The 19901-nt window shown below is 39.8% G+C and overlaps 2 protein-coding genes across 2 annotated transcripts; one reads left to right on the forward strand and one right to left on the reverse strand.

Annotated features, from left to right (window-relative positions):
* Positions 1-5016: 5016 nt before the first annotated feature.
* On the reverse strand, positions 5017-5553 carry MELLADRAFT_59976 (uncharacterized protein; the record flags this gene model as incomplete). Its single annotated transcript, XM_007405689.1, has 2 exons — positions 5017-5060; positions 5193-5553. The coding sequence occupies 2 exons, from the start codon at positions 5551-5553 to the stop codon at positions 5017-5019; spliced, it is 405 nt and encodes a 134-aa protein (XP_007405751.1).
* Positions 5554-14362: 8809 nt separating this feature from the next.
* Positions 14363-15707, forward strand: MELLADRAFT_70917 (uncharacterized protein; the record flags this gene model as incomplete). The annotated part of the gene is made up of 3 exons (XM_007405526.1): positions 14363-14860; positions 14946-15077; positions 15165-15707. 3 exons carry the CDS (start codon positions 14429-14431, stop codon positions 15363-15365), a joined length of 765 nt encoding a protein of 254 aa, XP_007405588.1.
* Between the last annotated feature and the right edge of the window lie 4194 nt (positions 15708-19901).

Consider the following 19901-nt stretch of genomic DNA (forward strand, 5'->3'; position numbering starts at 1 on the left):
ACCTGGCTTTGCCGTTTTTGCACCGTGGATCGCAATCTTCACATACAAGTAATCGACTGCCCAAAGGACATCACCCCAAATCGGCATTCGCTTTGATTCATCATCGGATACCAACTCGCCAAGCCTTGCAGTACCCCAGAACGCTACCAGTGCAATGGCAAAGATTGCTAGGTCTTTCTCTTCGTTGAAGTTGATGTGTTCTGATAAAATCGCTAAGTCCGAAACCAGTACTGGTGGACGTAGTTTCTCCTCTTCTAGCAATTTTTGTTCGACCGTTTCGGATGCCTTCAGTAAAAGAGCTACTGTATCATCTCTATCGTAAGGGAAATCGTTCTGGTGGAATTTATGCCAAGCTTTAAGTCCAGCAATGTACGATCGCAGTGTTGAAGCCTTGACCGACTCGTCATCTCCGGCGAATTCTTTGTCTTTTTTGGAACCCCATACCACAAAGCCTAGGAGGACGTTGGGCGCAATTGGTAATAGATCGGACTTGTCTATGCCCTTTACTACGGCGTATCTCAGTAATTTCACGACACCTGAATTATAATGTTTTAAAGTGCCGTCCATCCAAGCACCTCTCAAGAAATGTTTCTGTATCTCATCTGAGTCTGATCTATCAACACCGAATGCGTCTTTCTTGAACGAACCGTATGGTCTAGTAAGTCTTCTGAAATCGTCTTTCTTCTCTTTTTTTTCTAGTCTAATTTTCGTGTCTGCTTTGTCTACCTTCTTCTTCGTCATGTTGTCTCTTCTGTTGGGTTTGGTGTAATTTGGAATAAAAGTTGCCGTAGATCTATCGGGATTTCGATTTTTACTTCTTTAAACCAGAGCAGGTCGGGCGTCAATTTCCCTCGCGAAAGATCATCGGCTTTGTTATCTTTTGATGCTACACGTTTCTGACGTATGTTACAGCCTAACTCCATGAGTAACCGCTGTATCGCCTTCCATTCGTTGTTCACATCACGATCCTTCGACTTCCGCTTACGAATCGCGTGCTCTGTCGTGGTGTTGTCAGTATGCACCCAGAATCTCCTACCTTGGACGTTCATGACTTTATTCACCACCAGTAGGCCTAGTCTAATGGCTACAGTCTCGGCCCAGGCGATACGCCTTCTCCGTTCTTTCCTTCCTTCCACCTCCCATTCTTTCGCAAACTTAAAGCATGCCCAGAAACTTCCAACTAGAACTCCAATCCTGAATATGTTAGGTACAGTCAAGGTGAGTTAGAATTTCTTTGCATCAGACATTGTCTTTGGTAGTTAAACTCACCCGAACGAAGATGCTGCGTCTCCTACCCACCCCACTTCTTCTGTGGTCGGGTTAGGGACAATCCTGCACGCATCAAATTTTTCCAAGCATGACTCCCACTCTCTGAGGTCTTCCACCACGTCTTCTGGGGTCAACCTCGAGGCGTGCATATTCTTCCACGACTTCTTCCAGCGATATAAGGAATTAAGGTATGCCGCCATGTGCGGCACAATGTGGACTGTATGACATAGCCGTCCTACAAATTTCTCAACTTGGGAGTAAGTCCATTTACTATCTTTCTCTAGGAATTGTTTGATCTGTCCAAGTCGTTCATCTAATTTTTCTTTTGGGAGTCTGACCGTATGTCTCTTTCCGTTCCAGATAAACCCAAGAAATTTCTGTTCTTCTGCGAACTCGTGGTTTTTCCGCGGGTTTGTCATTACCCCCATTGAGTTGCTAAGGTGAGTAATGTCTTCCAATGACGTCTTCTCACCTGGTCTCCGGAGGATGAGATTGTCGTATACCCACCTAAAGATGGCCGGGAAGTTAAGTTTGCTAATCATGATCTGCTTCCAGGTTTCTGCTGGAGCTCCGAAAACCCCGCAACTTGCTACGCCGCCGAAACCAACCGCTAGGTCCACCCAAAGCCTACCTTCGAAATCCTTAATAATTAGGTATTTCCTCTGGCTGTGGTGTACTGGGAGCTGACGGTAAGCTTTAGCCCAGTCAAAGACCGCCAGTTGCCATTCCCCTGGATTGTCGCGAAAGAACTTGGCGACTCTTTTGAAATCGTCCCAGGAGGTTTCGTAGTTCATCTTATCTACGAAGGAGTTTACTGACGGGATTTCTTCATCTTGTTTTGGGAAGGACAGGTCATTTATCAATCTCACGGAGCCGTCTCCATTCGTCGCGCTTCCCATTGGGTTCGAGCGAAAGAAGCCAAATCTGTTGTACAGTTCTTCGTGTGAATACGGTCCAGCAATCCTACCCGCCTTCAGTTCTCTAGCCAGGGTCTTCTCAATCTCAACTTTGACCTCCAGCGCTGAAGTGTGGTTGTCGGGTGTGTACCATTTGCGGTTGCCTAGATAGTGTTGGGGGATGCCTAGGCAAAAACCTTCCATAAAGCCGTCCATGATGTATGGTATGTCCTCTTTAAGTCCGGCTTCTTCCATTAGTTGTTTCCATTTGTCTGTCACCATTTCGCAACTGACCGGTTTTGGCCACTCTGTGACTCCTTTTGCTTTAAACAGTTTCCTTTTGCTCAAAGGTAGCCTTGTCCTTTCGTTTATTGTGGAAGAGGATCCATCAGAGGAAACCGAGCTATTTTCGTCTTCGTCTTCTCTTTCCTCCACCACCTCGTTAGCTACTTCGATCAGGGGCTGTAGGTCGAACTCTTTATCTTGTCTTGAATTCTCTTCATCTGCAAGCTCCGGCCATGTTTCGTCGGGTAAGTTGTTGGTCTTCCAGACCAACTTGTCTCTCTCTAGCACCCATTGACGAGGACCTTGTGGACTAAGGGCTATCAACATAATAGAGGCAAGAGAGGTTTGTCATTTCATTGTACCATCTATCTTTTAGATCTGATTCACTGCACTTCATAACTTGTTATAGGTAAGAACGAAAGGAAAACAAAGGGTGTCTTCGTACCAGCAAGGATTGGTCGACGGAACAAGCATTAAGTCACAACAAGCATGGAAGATAAGTACAACAAATTGGAATTGATCCACGTTCCGACCGTATCAGCAATGGGCCGATGGTTGGGGGGGAGGGACAAAGTCACCGGTTGATAAGAAGAAAGTGTGTCACTATCGTCAGTCATTTCCTTTGTAAGTACGAGGTGGGATCCTACTCACCACACTCCGTTATCTTGGGCTTTCCCTTTCCCTTTCCCCGTTTGCTTATTCACATGCTGATGTCCATGTGCCACCCAGTCATGGCCGCTCTGGTTAGAATACGCCGTGTTGTTCGGGTAATGGGGGCCGTGTGCCTGGTAGTTCGGCTGATACATCGTGCTCCCCTGAAAACCTTGGAACTGGTTCCCGTAGTAAGTCCTAGGTGGGAAATACGGTTTCTTTTGATAGAAGTTTCCTCCTCTCTTCTGTTTATTAAGCTTCTCACTACCTCCTATACCTTCTCCTTCAAGGTCTGATCCGTGACTATCTGGCAATTTGGAGGTGCTTGCCGCTGGTTGCGTTCTCGCCACCGGTTGGCCCGTATAGAAGTCGTAGCCGTACTTCTTCTGGCCAGGGGCGTACGGGTTCCCCTCGTACCTCAAGTCGCCAGCCGATTCAGCATCCCACTTGGCTCTTCTCGCCGCTTCCATTTGAACTCCATCTGGTAACACCACCTTTTCCACTTTCTTCCCCCTCTTCCCATTCTTTGTCCTCCTATACATGATTTGAGAGCGCTTCCTGAAGATAAGTGCTCTGATGATTAGGTGGTACCTCAGCCCCACCATCCAACATTTATGTTGGACCATCAACTGGTTCACTACTTCTTTGTGCTTGGATATATATTTCGCGTAAGCTTCATGTCCATACAGTTCAGACGCGTAGCGGGTTTCCAGATCACAAGCTAATATGAAGTCACCATAATTCATTTGCCTCTCCAGGTCTCTCTCCGAAGTGGCCATAATGAATTCCTTTTTGCTCTTCTTCGAACCATCATCTACTGCTGAGTGATAGGCGTCAATGTAAGACCTCTTGAAGACAGATAACGGGACGTATCGTTTGAGTTTTTTGAAGCACTTGTCCCATTGGTCTGGGAGATCTGGTAAGTCCAGTCCGGCTATCGCATTTAGTTCGAACTGTACATTCGCCTTTGACATGAGGTCATCATCTATTTCAGTATCAGACGAAGAATCCAAGGAACTCGAAGATTCAGACCCTGACGAGGATGAATCTGAAGAGTCAGAGCTTGCCTCTGAAGACGAGGAGTCACTGTCCGAGCTAGATGACGTAGAGCCGTCAGATGACGGGGAGGATCGTCTCTTTTTCTTTTTGCTCTTTGATTCTTTACCGGGTTTGTCGTTCCCTTCCTCTATCTTGTCTTTCCGTCTCTTATTTGATTTGCCTTTCTTTTTCCCTTCTTTCTTCCCCTTCTTCGATTCCTCCTTCCTCTTCTCCTTCTCTAACCTCTTCACCTCTTGCTTCAGCGCCTTCAACTCCTCTTCTTTCACCATTTCCCTTCTCAAGGTTTGGATGAGATCCATGTCGACCCCGTCTATGGCCGCGGCCAATCTATCCACTAAAGGACGTGTGTCGATAGGAGCCGTAGGGGTCTTCTTCTTTGCTGCTGGGATCTCAGCATTCACTGGCGCCACCACGTGGGACTCGGTCGCCGATGTGCTCCCTGGCTGGTTCAACAATCCTACTATTAGACACGTGTATCCTAGATAAAGTCAGTCTGTGATTGAACCAGTGTGCCGCTCTAGCTCTCAGGATTGAGACGGTGGGGGGGGATTTGGATATAATGGACCTGCTGCGACAACTTTGTTGGAGCCTCCTGGATTCAATAGTCTTTCCCGAAGTAATAGTCGAGACATCTTTCTAGGCCCACTTCGTGTCGAGGAGACACTGGCTTCTTGATAGGCCACCTTTGTTTCAGGTGAGGTCTACTCATCTACCAAGTTGGATGGGATGCGCCTGGCTAACCCTACATTCCTAAAGGTATAAGTGGGAGCTTCCATGCTACTACCATCTATCATCACAGGAGCTCAATTAGGCTGCAACTTCCAACTCAATCTGGATATTGACTTTTTAGGAATCATTATGCATGGATTACGGGAGCCTTAATACGGGAGCCCTCGAGGGCTACAATCTTGGTAAATACAGGAGCTGTTCATCACAAGCTACGACCATTGGAATTGGAGGAGCTGGCCAACCATAAGGATAGGGGGGGGGTGGTTATGGGGATAAGAAGAACCGATCTCTGGAATAACTCACTGTGATCGTGCTCGATCAGCCCTTCATAGCGAGTCTTGTTCTTCTTCAAGACTTGATCATCGTTCAGTAAGTCATCCACCTCTGTGTTTTGTTTCCCCTTCTTTTTGGTCGATGCTTTCTTCTTCTTCTCCGAATCCTTCTTTCCTCTTTCCATTTCTCCATCCTCTACTGACGATGAGATACTGTCCCTCTCTTCATCATCACTCACTTCAAAGATCAACTTTGCTTCAACGCTCTGTCTTTCTACCATCTTGCCAGCGGAGCTAGGGTCCTCGGGGTCTTTTGAGTCGACGTTCTTATACGCGGAAGTCGGGCAGGTTGTTTCTTCGATCGTAGTCGTGTTGGTCTGAACTTCCGTCATTTGAGTGTTCAGGGTGGTCGGTGTGTTGTTGTTCAAGTTTAAATCTCTTGAACCTGCTCTCCTTTCCCTCTCCTCTGCTTGTTCTTTCAACCTCAAGGCATGAGCCTTTTTCTTCTCTTCTTCTATCTTCATTGCCTCTGACATCTTCTTAGATTGAATCAAATTTGTCGATTTTGGTTTGAGTTTTCTCCACATTCACGAGTTAATCTGCAACGAGGATTTGTATTTTAATTTCAACTTCTGTTTGAAATCTTGAGTTTTTCGAAATTATGAGCTTGGCAAAGAATTAACCTTGCAGGTTGACAGGACTCGGCAGCAGAGAGAAATTGGTAAGAGAGAGAGAGAGGAGAAAATTTCCTCTTCCTCTCCTTCCAAATTCGTGGGTGGAGTCTGTGACATTCCACCACCCGTGATATCTCTGCCTCGTCTGTCACCTCTCTCCTTCCTGTGAATGGAACTCATGGTACCGTCACGGGCTAGGAACAATATCTAATATCCTTGTAGCACGTTGACGTGCACACACAAAAGACTTTCCTTAGACCCTGTAACAACCCATCAAAGAGGTGCCACAACATGCACATCTTTCCCTTATCACCTGGGAGGTTGAAAGTCAGTTGACCCCTGCTGACAACAAAGGATTCTGCAAATCCTTTGAACAAATCACAAAGCACAAAGGGTGCTCAACAACAATCTCAGTCCAAATTCAACCAAAAGACTTGGATTTTTATTTCAAAACTCTTCGTGTGTGCACGTTGACGTGCCACGCGGATATTTACATGGTGGAGCACAGGAGAAAACCAGCGGTAAATCTGCAAGGTGTCACAAGAACTGTGTGAAACATAAAGGTTCACAGAGTGGTAGGTCCAGGACCCAGTGGCACCAAATTCAGAAGAATGTAATATTTCCTATCTTCCTCATCCTACCACCCTCTCACCTCGGAGCTATCTGCTATCTTTCTGAGTCTTTTAGCATCCTGCTACTTATTCCCTTTTTTCTAGTTAAAGATTCTCTTCTCAAATTTTGCAAGGCCGCCCACTTGCCCCGGGGTTGAGGAGTCATACCTCCTTGAGCCTTACTCTCATTCTCACAGGCAATTTGCCCCACTGTAGTCTAGAACTATATAGGTTTTCTTAGCCCGGAGACCCCCCACACCACACATACATCATACTTACTAGAATGTAGGTTGTGTAGTGGTAGAGTAATGATGTGGGGTGATAGTACTTGTGATCACATGTCACAGGTACCATACCACAGACAGGATAAAGGTTGAGACGGGAAAGCTAGTTGGTTTCCCCTTCCTGACCATGTTCAACACAAACAATAGAAGTGTACAATGATTGTTGATTCATATCTGAACATTTAGCAAAAGATCTCACTTGATGAATCTCAAGTATGCTATACTAATTTTCCAAATATAAAAGGTGAGGTCTAGCAAAGTTTGGGGAAGAGAAAGACCCATCATGCAAAAGGTCAGAGAAGAAGAAGAATTCCTGCAATGACTGTATTAAAAACTCCATCCACTTCCTATTGCACCATCCATACTAATCTGCCTGTTTCTGTCAAAATTCTTTTATGTATTGTGATCTCCTAATCAGCCTTTATTATCAGTATGATGGCATCATTTCATGACAATCAAGCATCTTTTTCTTGTTTTTAAAAAAAAGTGCAAGATTCATTGATTGAATATTGGCATTGCACTATCTAAACAAGTTAAAGCATGTAAGGAACTAGTCTAAAAGAATAGCCAGTCATCTAGTTGGTACAAGAGTTAGAGTTGTCTTGAGATCATTGCACAAAGGTATATCTATCTTCATTTTTTTCAACAGAGAGTAAGTGAAAATTTGGAGTCTCCAAGAATAAGGCAAAACAGGGTTGGCCAGATCCATGATGACTTGTGCAGTGGGGCTGTTCCCAAGGCCAGGAATGTCATTTTTCACAATTGTGACAATGTGACAAAAGTGGCACTTTATAGCCACCATACACAGATCACATATCTGAAGACAAAGGTACATCCAATTAGGGCTATGACCTGGCCCTGCCCCAATGAAAAGTTGACAAATGCCATTAGTTGAAAGTAATATAGAGTACTCTGTAAATGGAAAGCAGAAGGAGCAAGAACAGGAACAGATGTCCAGAGTACCAAAACTAACCAACCGGGTACATTGAATGTCTTCACACTGTGAACATTATATGCATTATCCCCGAGTGGAAATGAGAAAATGATCAAGATTTTAGTTTGTCATAGAAAGATCTATCACTTCACACCTGAGCCTTAACACCCATGCACTACATATGTGCATCAGGCTGAGACAATAGGTGGCTTTTGTGCACATACAGGTGTGCTCAGTTGTCTGCTCAACTAAATAAGTAAATCACATGTGATTCATCATCTAACTTTTTTCACTCTGAAAAATTGTCCAAAACATCAACTACATAGACCTCCATATCAGGTGGTGGGTGCAGTGCAAAAAACACGCCTTGGGTGCGCCTAGGTGTCAGAGAATTTGGAAAATCAGGGGTCAGTGTGCCTGTTCAGAAATCACACCAAATTTAAGAAATGCTACATCCTGTCACCAATATTGGTGTTGCTGACCTCAGCAGTAGGACTTGTATACAAACTGGGAACTCCAAAATCAACTGTTGCTCACCTTTACATGGCAAAACTGTTGTGGTAGGTGGCTACAGCAACTTGAAAATTAGAAAATATATTGAAAAAGAACAACATCTCGGTTCCCAACAAATTTCTTTGGAAAAAACACGCCCGGCGCGCCTCCAAGAATATAAGCACACCCACAACCTGACCTCCATAGCCAATCAGGATCTAGTCATTAAGATAAGAGTTAACTTATGAAAACTTCCTAATAACGCCAATATCAAACTTTTCTAGACTCCAGGCCATTCAGACATAGAATTAAACAAAAAAAGCAGATGAATTAGCTAAAGAAGCTGCATCCAACATAACTAATGCAATCACAATCCCCACGAGCTTGGGTAGCCTCAAGAAAAGAACCCACAAAAACTTTAACATCAAAAACTATATATTCAAACCAGGTAAAAATCAATTCATCACTCACCCAAAAGACATATCTAAAGGCCTTCAGAATATTGAAAAGGTGGTGCTGCAGCCATCTTTTAGCTGAGAGCAAAGTTGTTATGGACAGGCTCGGGGTGTTTGTCGACGAGAGTCAAGGGGGTTCAGCTGAGCGTTGTATCTATTACCAAGCTTCCTATGAGGATTGTCGGATGAAGAAGGAACTGTACAGGCTTTGTATCTACAAGTATAAGATGGGTCTCTAGCCTGTGACATGTACGGTAGCTATGTCACTCAAGTGAACCAAGATCAGTTCGTAACAAAAGTATAGCCCGCTAAATGAACATTTGTTCAGGAGAAATCTGATGGAATCACCAATGGGCCCATTGTGTGGTGTGAAAGAAAATGCTGAACATTATCTTTTGTATTGCAGAAAACACTCAAGAGCGAGGAAGAAATTCAGAACACGCCTACGTAAAGAAAAGATCAAAGTCAACTGGTGCAATGCAAAGGAGCTACTGGACAACCCTAAAGTTTTTCCTTTTCTAGCAGACTTCATTCTTCAAACTAAAAGATTTGTTCATGTTCACACATACACACAGGACAAAACCCTCAAGAAGGCAACCACAAAACAGAGATAGGAAGTGGCACAGGATGGACAAAGATACTGAGGACCTACCCAACGGGTTCCCTTTCAGGTCAGTGTTCAATCCCATACAGGTTCGTTAACCTCCAAGCTACGTCTTGGGCATATAGGTTCTCGAGATACTGCATCAAACAGTCCCAGGACTATAAATACCAACCAGTTCTAGTACAGAATCATGTTCAATCCCATATTGGGTTCAATAGCCTGCATGTGCTGCCATCAAGGCTGCCACTATACTATACTATACATACTGTGACTATACTTGGTATAGTATAGTACAACTATACTCATCTATACTATACTATACTATACTGTGCAGTATAGTTCAACATGCTAATGGAAAACTTGTGAAACCCTTGTCCATGTATAGTTGATCAATTGATACTATACTGAGTATAGTTGAGGAAAGTATAGTTTTAACTATACTATACTGAGTATAGTATAGTACAATTTAAACTATACTATACCCAACTATACTCATACCAGTATAGTTTAGTATAGTGGCACCCTTGCCACCATGGATCCACAGGCTATCAAGACATTTTTCAAACCAGTCGCAGTGGACTCTAGAACACAAGTAGTACAGAAGGATTATGTTCAATCCCAAAAGGGTTTGGCAACCTCCAAGCAACGTATTGGATCATAGGCGCACAAGACATACATCAAATGGTTCCTTTCTAGCTCTTAACCTCAACTTGGCTCGTTTCATATATGGAGTACGCAAGAAGTTCTAGAGTCTAATGACTTTATAAACGGTCTTTACAAAGCTAAAGCCAGTTAATAGAGGCCTATTGATTTCCTTCAGGTGAGCTAAATGCCTAAAGATGATTTTTTTTTTAAAAAAAAAGTGGAAAATCACTATAAGGGTTAATAAGCTACAAGCTTGGGCTCCATAAGGTTTCATTTGCCATTCTGCTGTTATTAAATGTCTCAAGTTTTGATTAGATGGCCGTTCTTCTAAGGTGTACTAGTCTTTTTTCAATTTATATGTGTTGATAGTGTTATATGCAATTAAGCCAAAAGCACTTTTAAAAAAAAGTGTTACAGCATGTATTACATATGGATTCCCTTATCCAGATGAGCAAATAACTGAGCACACCTGTATGTACACCAAAGCCACCTATTTACTCAGCCTGATGCACATAAGTAGTGTGGGTGTTATGGCTCAGGTGTGAAGTGATAGGTCTTTTTATGACAAATTACAATCTTAATCATCTTTCCATTGCCACTTGAGGATAATGTATTTTCACAGTGTTAGTTTTAAGATGTGACTTATTTATGTATCAAGAGTAGTCTTTTCCAATACAAAGTCTTACCTTGATTTGATTTGTTTGCTTTTATTCTTACAAGCATCATCAGATTTGATTTCAGAAAATTGACACTACTTATACATTTTAGAATCATTCTTTGTGATAAATATTTACATTTCAATCAACAAATGAACTTGTATATTCATATCCATAAATGAAGTGTGGTTTTGTAAGTTTCAGCTTGTATCAGTTTGCACTTGGAACCAGAAAGCAGGTAAAGTTTGAAATGATGTGTATCCAAAAAGCATTCAAGATGATTGAAAGTAAATGAAGAAATAAAGGGTTGATATATGAATTAATTCTTTTGAGTTTAAATAGATTGATAGGATAGGATAGATCAACAGATCAACCAAATGGATCAACTAATCAAGATATTTTCAAGATGATAAGTAATAGAAACTTCAAACTGTAATAGAAACTTCAAACAAAGTGTAAGAAGATCAAGAAGAAATGAAGTACAGAAAACTTAAGACCATGATTTGTAAAAGAGTATAAAACCTACATTCAGATTCAGATTCAGATTCAGATTGGAATGGAAATCGATTTGGGTTGGGTTTGAATTGATTTTTGACTTTTTTCGATTTCTTATCAATTCCCATTCTGATTCTGAGTCTGATTTTGATTCTAGAATTTATCAATCTTCTTGATCACAATAATGATAAACTCATCATTAACTTAAAACGAAAAAAATCAAGATGCCATTATTAGATGGAACTCAAGTATCTCCATTACCATTACCATCTAAACTGACTACCTTATCAGCTGATACTGAAGTTTGGTCAATCCATCAAACTGGTGAAATCTTTTTAGATTATGAGTTAAGAGTTTTCTTTATTTTGATCATTGACTTTCAAGATCGTTAACTAATCGATAATCTCTTTACCATAGGTCTTATGCTAATCGATATATCTTTTATTCTCAACCAATCTTTAAACCAAATCATCATGTTCAAGAACCACAAGAACAAGCATCAACCGATTTACTTACTTTCTTTGATGCATTACAATCTGAAGATCAAGAATTAGATCGATTAATTCAAACTGAATTCTCAGATTCACTTAAATCTAGAATCTTGGCTTGTATAACCACACCAGATGCTCGTAAGTGATTTGATTTCTATTTAAATTCATATCTAACAACACACAGATTCTGATGTTTGATTTGATTTGATTTGATCATCAGAACGTGAACATTCGATTGATAATCTAACCAATCATCTTTACAAATTACACTATAATCGATTTCATAAAGACGAAAAAGTGATTGTAGATTTAAGTTTTAATCAACCACCCAGTCCATCTTCCACAATCTATACAGCCAAGATTGTTAAAGTCTTTCCACCTAAACCATTAAGAGATTTAGTTAAATCAAAAGGTGTTCAATCGGATTTGATTCATTTACAATCGATTGATCAATTCAAATTAAATTTAACTGAGACTTTAAAGATTGATGATTCGAAATCTTATCTTTATACCATACAACTTATTGAAGATTCTCAATCCGCTCATCATGATCAAGAAGATGGATTCGGTGGTAGTTTTATGGAAGTCGAACCTAAGAAACTCAGGTGAGTGTTTTCATCATCACACTCTTTATCTTCTTCAATCAGATCAAAGATTGACATTTGACTTTAATTCTCATCTCCATTCTCTCTCCAATCCAAGTCGACATCCTAATTCATTTTCTAAATCACTCTTAAAGAAATTCATTCAATCATCTCTTTTACCAGTCTCTACAACCCAACCTAATCCACGATGGAGAGTACCAGATGAACTGATGCAAAAATATGGTCTCATCAACACACAACCACCCATACCCATACCAAACCTATCAGCTCATGTACCCAGATCAAGACCTAAACGAGGACCCCCTTCAACCCCTACTTCTCGTCTGATCGATCACCCAGAAATCACCGATCCGGAAACCAAAAGAACCATCAAGAAACGTAAACGGAATAAAATCTCATCTACGCCTCTTATGGTCCATCATCCACCTACATATGAAACCTATTTACATCCACAATGTTCAATCAATCCTAAACCTCAAGAAGATCCACCAGTTTTACATGCCATAAACTTAATGGAATGGAAACCCAGTGATTCGTTTTCGAAAATCATTTCAAAACCTTCACCTCCCTTAGAAACACCTGATCATAAAAAGAAAAAGAAATGGAGAATGAGTAGTAGTAAGCATCATATGAAAGAAGACTTACGAGTGATACCTAAATCTATGGAAAAAGAAGTACCTAGAAAACTTCATCTTGAACAACAAGCTTCGAATTCGAATTCGGAACCATCTCTTTCGACACCTGTTGTCACTGAGAATGGTGAACCACTTCAGAGATCGAACTCGGTGAAGAAAACAATTAAATATCCTAGTAGGTCTTTGATTTATGAACCTTGACTGTTTATCGATTGAAATTTTTTATGAAAGAGCTGGCTGACCTGAACCGTATCTTTGTTTGATTATTCTTTATCTTTTGTTGATTTGGTCTCTGATTGAATTAGTTGAAGATTTAGATTTAGATCCCTTGACGATGATAGATGGAAGATATTTAAGAAGATCCAGTGGATTGATCCCAAGTTTACCGATCAAACCGATTCCAAGTCAACCAAAAGACCCTAAAACCTTTGAAAAGAGTTTGATGATTTGGAGTTTTTTAAATATCTTTGAATTGATAGATTGTAAGATTGAAGAATTAAAAGATCAATTAGATTTGATTATTGAAAGATTAGTGAAAGAAATCCAAGTTGATTTGTCTTTGAGATATCCTACTTGTAAAAACGAAGGAAATGGTAGTAGGTTTAAATCTAGATCTGTTTTACCTTTTTTTTCAAATCAACCGATTCAAGAAACTAAAGTCATGAAGATTGAAGCAAGAGAGTATTGGATAAGGAAATCTATTAAGTTTTCGAATCTATGGAGATTAACTATTGATCAAACTTTGGTTAAAGAACAACAAATTCAAGAAAGTAGGAAAAAAAAGAAATCTAAAGAATCAAGTTCAAGTCATGAATTAAAGGAAGATTGGGTGATGGGATTAGTCGAGATTATGTGTCAGAGAGGTGGGATTGAACAGATTGGTTGTATGGGTAGATTAATGCAATATCTGTTTTCCAAAGATGGGACATTAACTTTATTACCAACTGAGTCAGGTATAAATCCCATCATTCAACCTCAAGAACATCATTCAACTAATTCGATCAATCTTCCAACATCAAATCATCATAACAAAATAGAAGTAGAAAATGGAATTAGAATTGAAGAAGAAGAAGAAGAAGCAGAAGAAGAAGAAATAGATGAGATGGGGATTGAAGAAATCCAACGATATGGAGAATCATTGATGAATCGAAGAAAGGATTATCAGTTTATGAAACAGATTTTGAAATCTAGGTTTAGTGAATGGGATTCCGATGAGAAATTAAGTTTGATTAGATTCTTATGTGATTTAGTGATTGAAGGACATTATATTCGAAATTATATTGAAGATTGTGATGAGAAATTAACGATTGTTAGGAAAGAGAAAGCAGATGTCAATAAAGAGAAGAGAAAAATGTAAAGTTTTGAATTTCGATTTTTTTATGAGTTTCTAAAAAGCTAACGTTCAAAGGGTTTGCTTTTTTTTGGGGGGGGCGCTTATGAATGGAATTTTAAAGACTTGAAGAACTTTCAAAACTTGGGAATGGAAGTAAACCTTTGAACGAAACATCATTGAAATCTACAGGAGGAGATGAGCTAGATCCGATTACCCATCAAAGTTCGACTGTGACCACACCGATCTTACCATCCCCGACCCAACCAATCAACCCAACTAATGAAACAGAAGATCCTCAATCCAGTACGACATGTACCATAACCGACATCACGAATCTAGAAACGCCAGTAAGGATGAACACCTTATTAAATTCGAAATCGATCAAAGCACCTAAGCTTTTGATGAAGAAGCAAGGGCATCAAGAATTGAAGGATCCGAAAGAAAAGTATGAAGTTGAATTGTTTCGATTGAATCTAAAAGAAATCTATTTGAACGAACGATTTCGAAAGTTTAATGGAGTGATGAAAACCAAACCGATTGGGATGGATCGATATTTTTGTAAGTATTGGTGGTTTGATGGGATAGGTGGTAATTCGAATTGCGTGGGACAATTGTTTGTTTCAGGTCCTAGTATAGATGAAATGGATTGGGTTTTAAATAAACTTCATCATCATCGGTTTCATCATCATCATCATTATTGTCAATCTGATGAAAATGGAAATGAAAAACAAATTGGAATCGGACTTGGGGTTGGGGGATGGGCAGTTTATGATACTGAAGTACAAGTTGAGTGTTTTTTTTTCAGAATTGAGACATGATTGATTTAATTGATGAAAAGATGGTATTTTCTTTGGCATGGGAATCGTTTAGATTCAAGGTTTGTTGAATTGGTTGAATCCTAAGGGAAATCGAGAATCGGTTTTAAGAATGAATTTAAAAGATTGGAAAGAATATATTTTTGAAAAGATTAAAAGTAGATGTGATGAATCAAATGATCAAAAGGTAAGAAAAGCATTTTCTTCAAAACCGCTTGAAATTTTCATGCCTTCAGAAATTGATTTGACTTTTTTTTCTTTTGGTTTGGATTAGCATGAAGGTAATGATGGTAAGAATGGAGAAGATCATGAAGATCGTATGGAAATTCAAACTGATTCTTCATTAAGTTCACAAGAAGATGAACCAGAAGAACCAGAAGAAGAAGAAATCGAATATAATCAAAGTAGTAGTGACGATGGTGATGATCAAAGTAGTGAGAGTGAAAGTGATAGTAGTAGTGAGAGTGATGATTAACGATCTATAGGTTTCTTTCATGTTTCATTGATTTTGATTTTTCTGGGAAACTTGTGCAAGATTTTTTTATGGATTTCTCTTACTCAGTTCAATTTGGATTTCTTTTCTTTTCTTTTTTAGGATTGGGTTTAAATATTTTTAGGATTTTTTTTTATTGATTGAAAAAATCGGTTTTAATATACATACATCAAATCATTTGTTTGGGGAAAAAAATGTTTATAATTTGTGGGTTTTTTTTTTGTGGAAATTGGGAAGGAAAGAAAAAGAAAGATTGGAAGAATGAGTTGGAAAGTTGAGGGTTTACTTTTTTTGATAATTAATATATGGAGAAAAAAATAAATGAAGAATGAGGATTTTGGTGAAGCAGTTTAACTTCAAATGATACCATAAACTAATTGAAGACCATACAAGAATTTTTGAAGAATATCAAACTCATCCACTACTTGGACACAGTAGAGGGGAGTATTGAGCTATGATGAGAACTTTTAGTCTTGGTGACAGCTTTGTTTCACAAGGATAAGTTTCTCCTGGAGGGGAAAGAGCTAATTCAGGCATTTTAACCATCCAATGAAACCTATCCTAGAAGGCTCAGGATAATCAGCTTGGGTATTGTTAGAATACATATAGATTATCAAACTCGTCAAACACATTACATCAAAATCATATTTACATACAGTACTCAAACCTAGTTTATATCAAACTTAAACCTAATTTAAATTTGTATCACATTTAAATAGTACCGCTCATCCACAATCGCCACTTTCTCCTCATCAGTTCACTGAGGAACAAAGTGGCGTGTAAGTGGTTTCATAGTCTGTATTCTTTCAATCCGGATAGATCAATTGTTAATCTCTTTCTCCATTTCTCTTCAGACTTTGTTGTTTTCTTTCACCCTTAATAGGTGTGATTCTTTATCTTTGTCTTCGGTGTTCAGAACCGTAAAGACTGACGCCCGTTTACTGGCATCCTAAGGTTAGACACTATTAACTATATGAAATATTATTATCAGTTCACTGAGGAACAAAGTGGCGTACTTTGTTGTTTTCTTTCACCCTTAATAGGTGTGATTCTTTATCTTTGTCTTCGGTGTTCAGAACCGTAAAGACTGACGCCCGTTTACTGGCATCCTAAGTTACCATTCTGGTGACTCGAGTTTCTTTAGATTCTTGCATGGTAGCGAGAGAAACTCGAATCATCTTATAATTTTATGTCATCACCTGCCGAAGCACCTTCACCTGCCAATACCTCCGACGATTCTATCGAGGATCAGAACGAGGAATCTTCTGAATCATCTTTTAATTCTACTCATACTTCTCATACCGAACTACCACCTAGAAATACCATCATCATGACACAACCATCTACACAAACTCCATTACTATCTTCACAAAAAGACTTTGCCGTCGCTCTAAACATCAGCTTAAGTAAAATTCCCACTACCATCATCTTAGGAAAATCAAACTATAAACATTGGGCAATTGGAATTAAACGATCACTAAGACCTTTAGGACTCGACAGATATCTCCAATCACCTAACAGACCCGACGATACTACTGAGGAAGAACACCTAGCAAACAAAGAATGCATCATGAATTTTCTACTTAGTCGCATGGACTCATCAATGTCAGCATATGTAGAATCAAAATTACAAATTCAAATTGATGAAGAAATTGATCTTGAATACGAACCATCTAAATTATGGAAGATAGTTCGAGAAAACAAGGCCCCAATTTCCGAAGCTGCTCAATTCCAACTCGATAATCAACTGGATGAATTCCGTCAAGATAATCGAACAACTTTAGAAGCTCATCTAGCAGAGTTCAGAGAATTGAAAGATGAATTAACTTTAGCTGGTGGAGATTTAAATGATGGTCAATTAGCTAGGAGACTTATCAAATCACTTCATCCCGATAATCAACTTATTTTATCGAATGTATTTGATATGGTAAAACCCCTTACTTATGATGGTGTAGAGCAGTACATATTGAAGAAAGAAAAGGAGTTACGAAACTTACCTCAATTCGCTAATCTTCACAAAAATCAATCTTTTCATCCTGGAGCTCATTTCGTGAATCGTAGTAATAACCAAAATCGCAACAATCAATTTACACGACCCAAATGTACTGCCGACCGATGTGTATGTAAGTATGGTAGAGATGAGTGTTTTGAAAACCCGAAGAATCAAGAGAAGAAGATCAGATGGCAGAAGGATCTAATCAAGAAAGGTAGATGGCGAGGTCAGATTCCGAATCACTTACAATCAAGTAGTCAGCCTAAAACGTTTCAACATCGAAGTTCATCAAATGTTCAGCCAGAGACCAATATCGATTGTGATTTAGATGAATTAACTGAAGCTATGAATTCCATGAACGTATGAACAGATGATAGTCAACCAACCGTGTTCCATATTGATTACTTCTGCAGTAATAAAGCTGTACAGGCTAAAGTTCCGAGTAACTCTTTTGGACTAGCTGATACGGGATCATCTCATCACATGTTCAATAATCTAAAACATTTCGATCAAAACTCGCTCACCCCAAATCCTGATCCAAGCAAGAGACTTAACTTAGCTGGTGGTAATGATACACTTGAGATTCAGAAGATCGGAACTGCATATTTATTAGACGCTGATGGAAATGTTATGAAGTTTGAAAATTCATTATACGTACCTCATCTGAACAAGAACTTGATTGCTGCTGGTGCTCTTATCAAAAAAGGAGTCGTTCCTTCCATTAATCCCACTAAACCTCATCTATTTGATCTGCTTCTTGGCAAGAAAACGCTCTTCCGAGGATTCTTTTCCGGCAACCTCATGATAGTCAAACTGATCGAATGCCCTGTACGTCTGATTCCCTTTCAGCAATCATCTTCAATATCAATCATTCAATCTGACACACTAATCAATCTTCACAATCGATTAGGTCATCCGAATTTCACCTACCTCCGAAAAATGATTAAAGATGAGATGATTGAAGGAGTTCCTAAGAATTTTGATTTTTCTAAATCTGTTGAATGTGTCGCTTGTATCAAATCAAAGAGTGAACGACCCCCTTTCTCCAATACCCGACCTCGTGCTGAAAATAAATTAGATAATGTTCATGTAGACTTGAGTGGAATTGTGAGAGGATATGTGAACAGTGGCTATCTATACTACATCCTTTTTACCGACGACTTAACTGGAATGCGTTTTGTGTACTTCTTGAAATCAAAAGATAAAAATTCAGTTTTTAATTCATTATGTGCATTTATTTCATTTGCCGAGCGCCAGAGCGAAAGAAAAGTCAAATGCTTCACATTAGATCAGGGTTCAGAATTTTTCAACTCTCTTTTCGTACCTTATTGTAAGGAGCATGGCATATGGCTACACGAAACCGCTGCCTACACACCTGAGGAAAACGGTGTCGCCGAGCGTTCGAACAAGACTATCACTTACAAAGCAAGAGCTCTACTCCAACACTCAAACGTACCACCTAGTTTCTGCTTTGAAGCCGTCAATACCGCTGTCTATCTTGATAATCGCACCGTATCTTTAGCGTACAACAAAGGTATCATGACACCTTTTGAAGGATGGTATGGAAGAAAACCGTCAGTATCTCATATCCGGACTTTTGGATGTGGTGTAGAATATATAGTCAGGAAGAGTCAACGTGACGGCAAGTTTCATGCTATCACTCGAACTGCTGTGCTCCTCGGTTTTGCAACTGACAACTTCAACTATCGATTATACGATCTTGAATCCAAGAAGATTCTCACATCTCATGACGTGAAATTCCGTGAAGACTTCTTCCCTTTTCGAAAATCAATCAAATTCCAATACAATCATTTATTTTCAAAGAAAGAATTGAATGAACTTGAAGACTCACATCCTGGATTAGAAACTGTCATAAACCTTGATGATGACGACTATCCTATCCTCCCTAATCCTCGGCCTGACGTGAATCCAGTTGTTACATCGGAGTCTGAACCTCCTGATGTTAACACTGATAATATTCCAGCGCCTCAATCTACCCCACCTGAAACAACCGAGGAGTCTGAACCTCCTTCGGATGCTTTACAGGATGCGGAACAAATCCCCAACCAACAACCAACTATCCGGAAATCAACTAGAGATAGAAAACCCCCTGATCGATATACGCCATCGAGTCAGCATACTTTCTGGGCAGACATCAACGCATTCATTACCGGAGAAGAAGAGGACTTATACGCCTACAGTACCATGCCAACCGTCAGACTTGTGAATGAACCGAAAACTTACAAACAAGCCATGAAATCATCAGAGAAGGAAGAATGGATCAAAGCCATGAACAAAGAAATCAACTCAATCAATGAAAGGAAGGTATGGACCATCGTAAAGCGACCAAAGAACAGATCAGTAGTTGGTGGCCGATGGGTATTTCGGATTAAGCCCAATCTTGATGGCTCAATAGCCAAATTCAAAGCCCGATATGTGGCCAAAGGTTTCTCTCAAGTTGCTGGAGTCGATTATCACGAGACGTATTCACCAACCGGTAAACCTGCATCGCTCCGTATCATGAT

This window comes from Melampsora larici-populina, assembly GCF_000204055.1.
Source record: "Melampsora larici-populina 98AG31 unplaced genomic scaffold MELLAscaffold_4, whole genome shotgun sequence".
Classification (NCBI taxonomy): domain Eukaryota; kingdom Fungi; phylum Basidiomycota; class Pucciniomycetes; order Pucciniales; family Melampsoraceae; genus Melampsora; species Melampsora laricis-populina.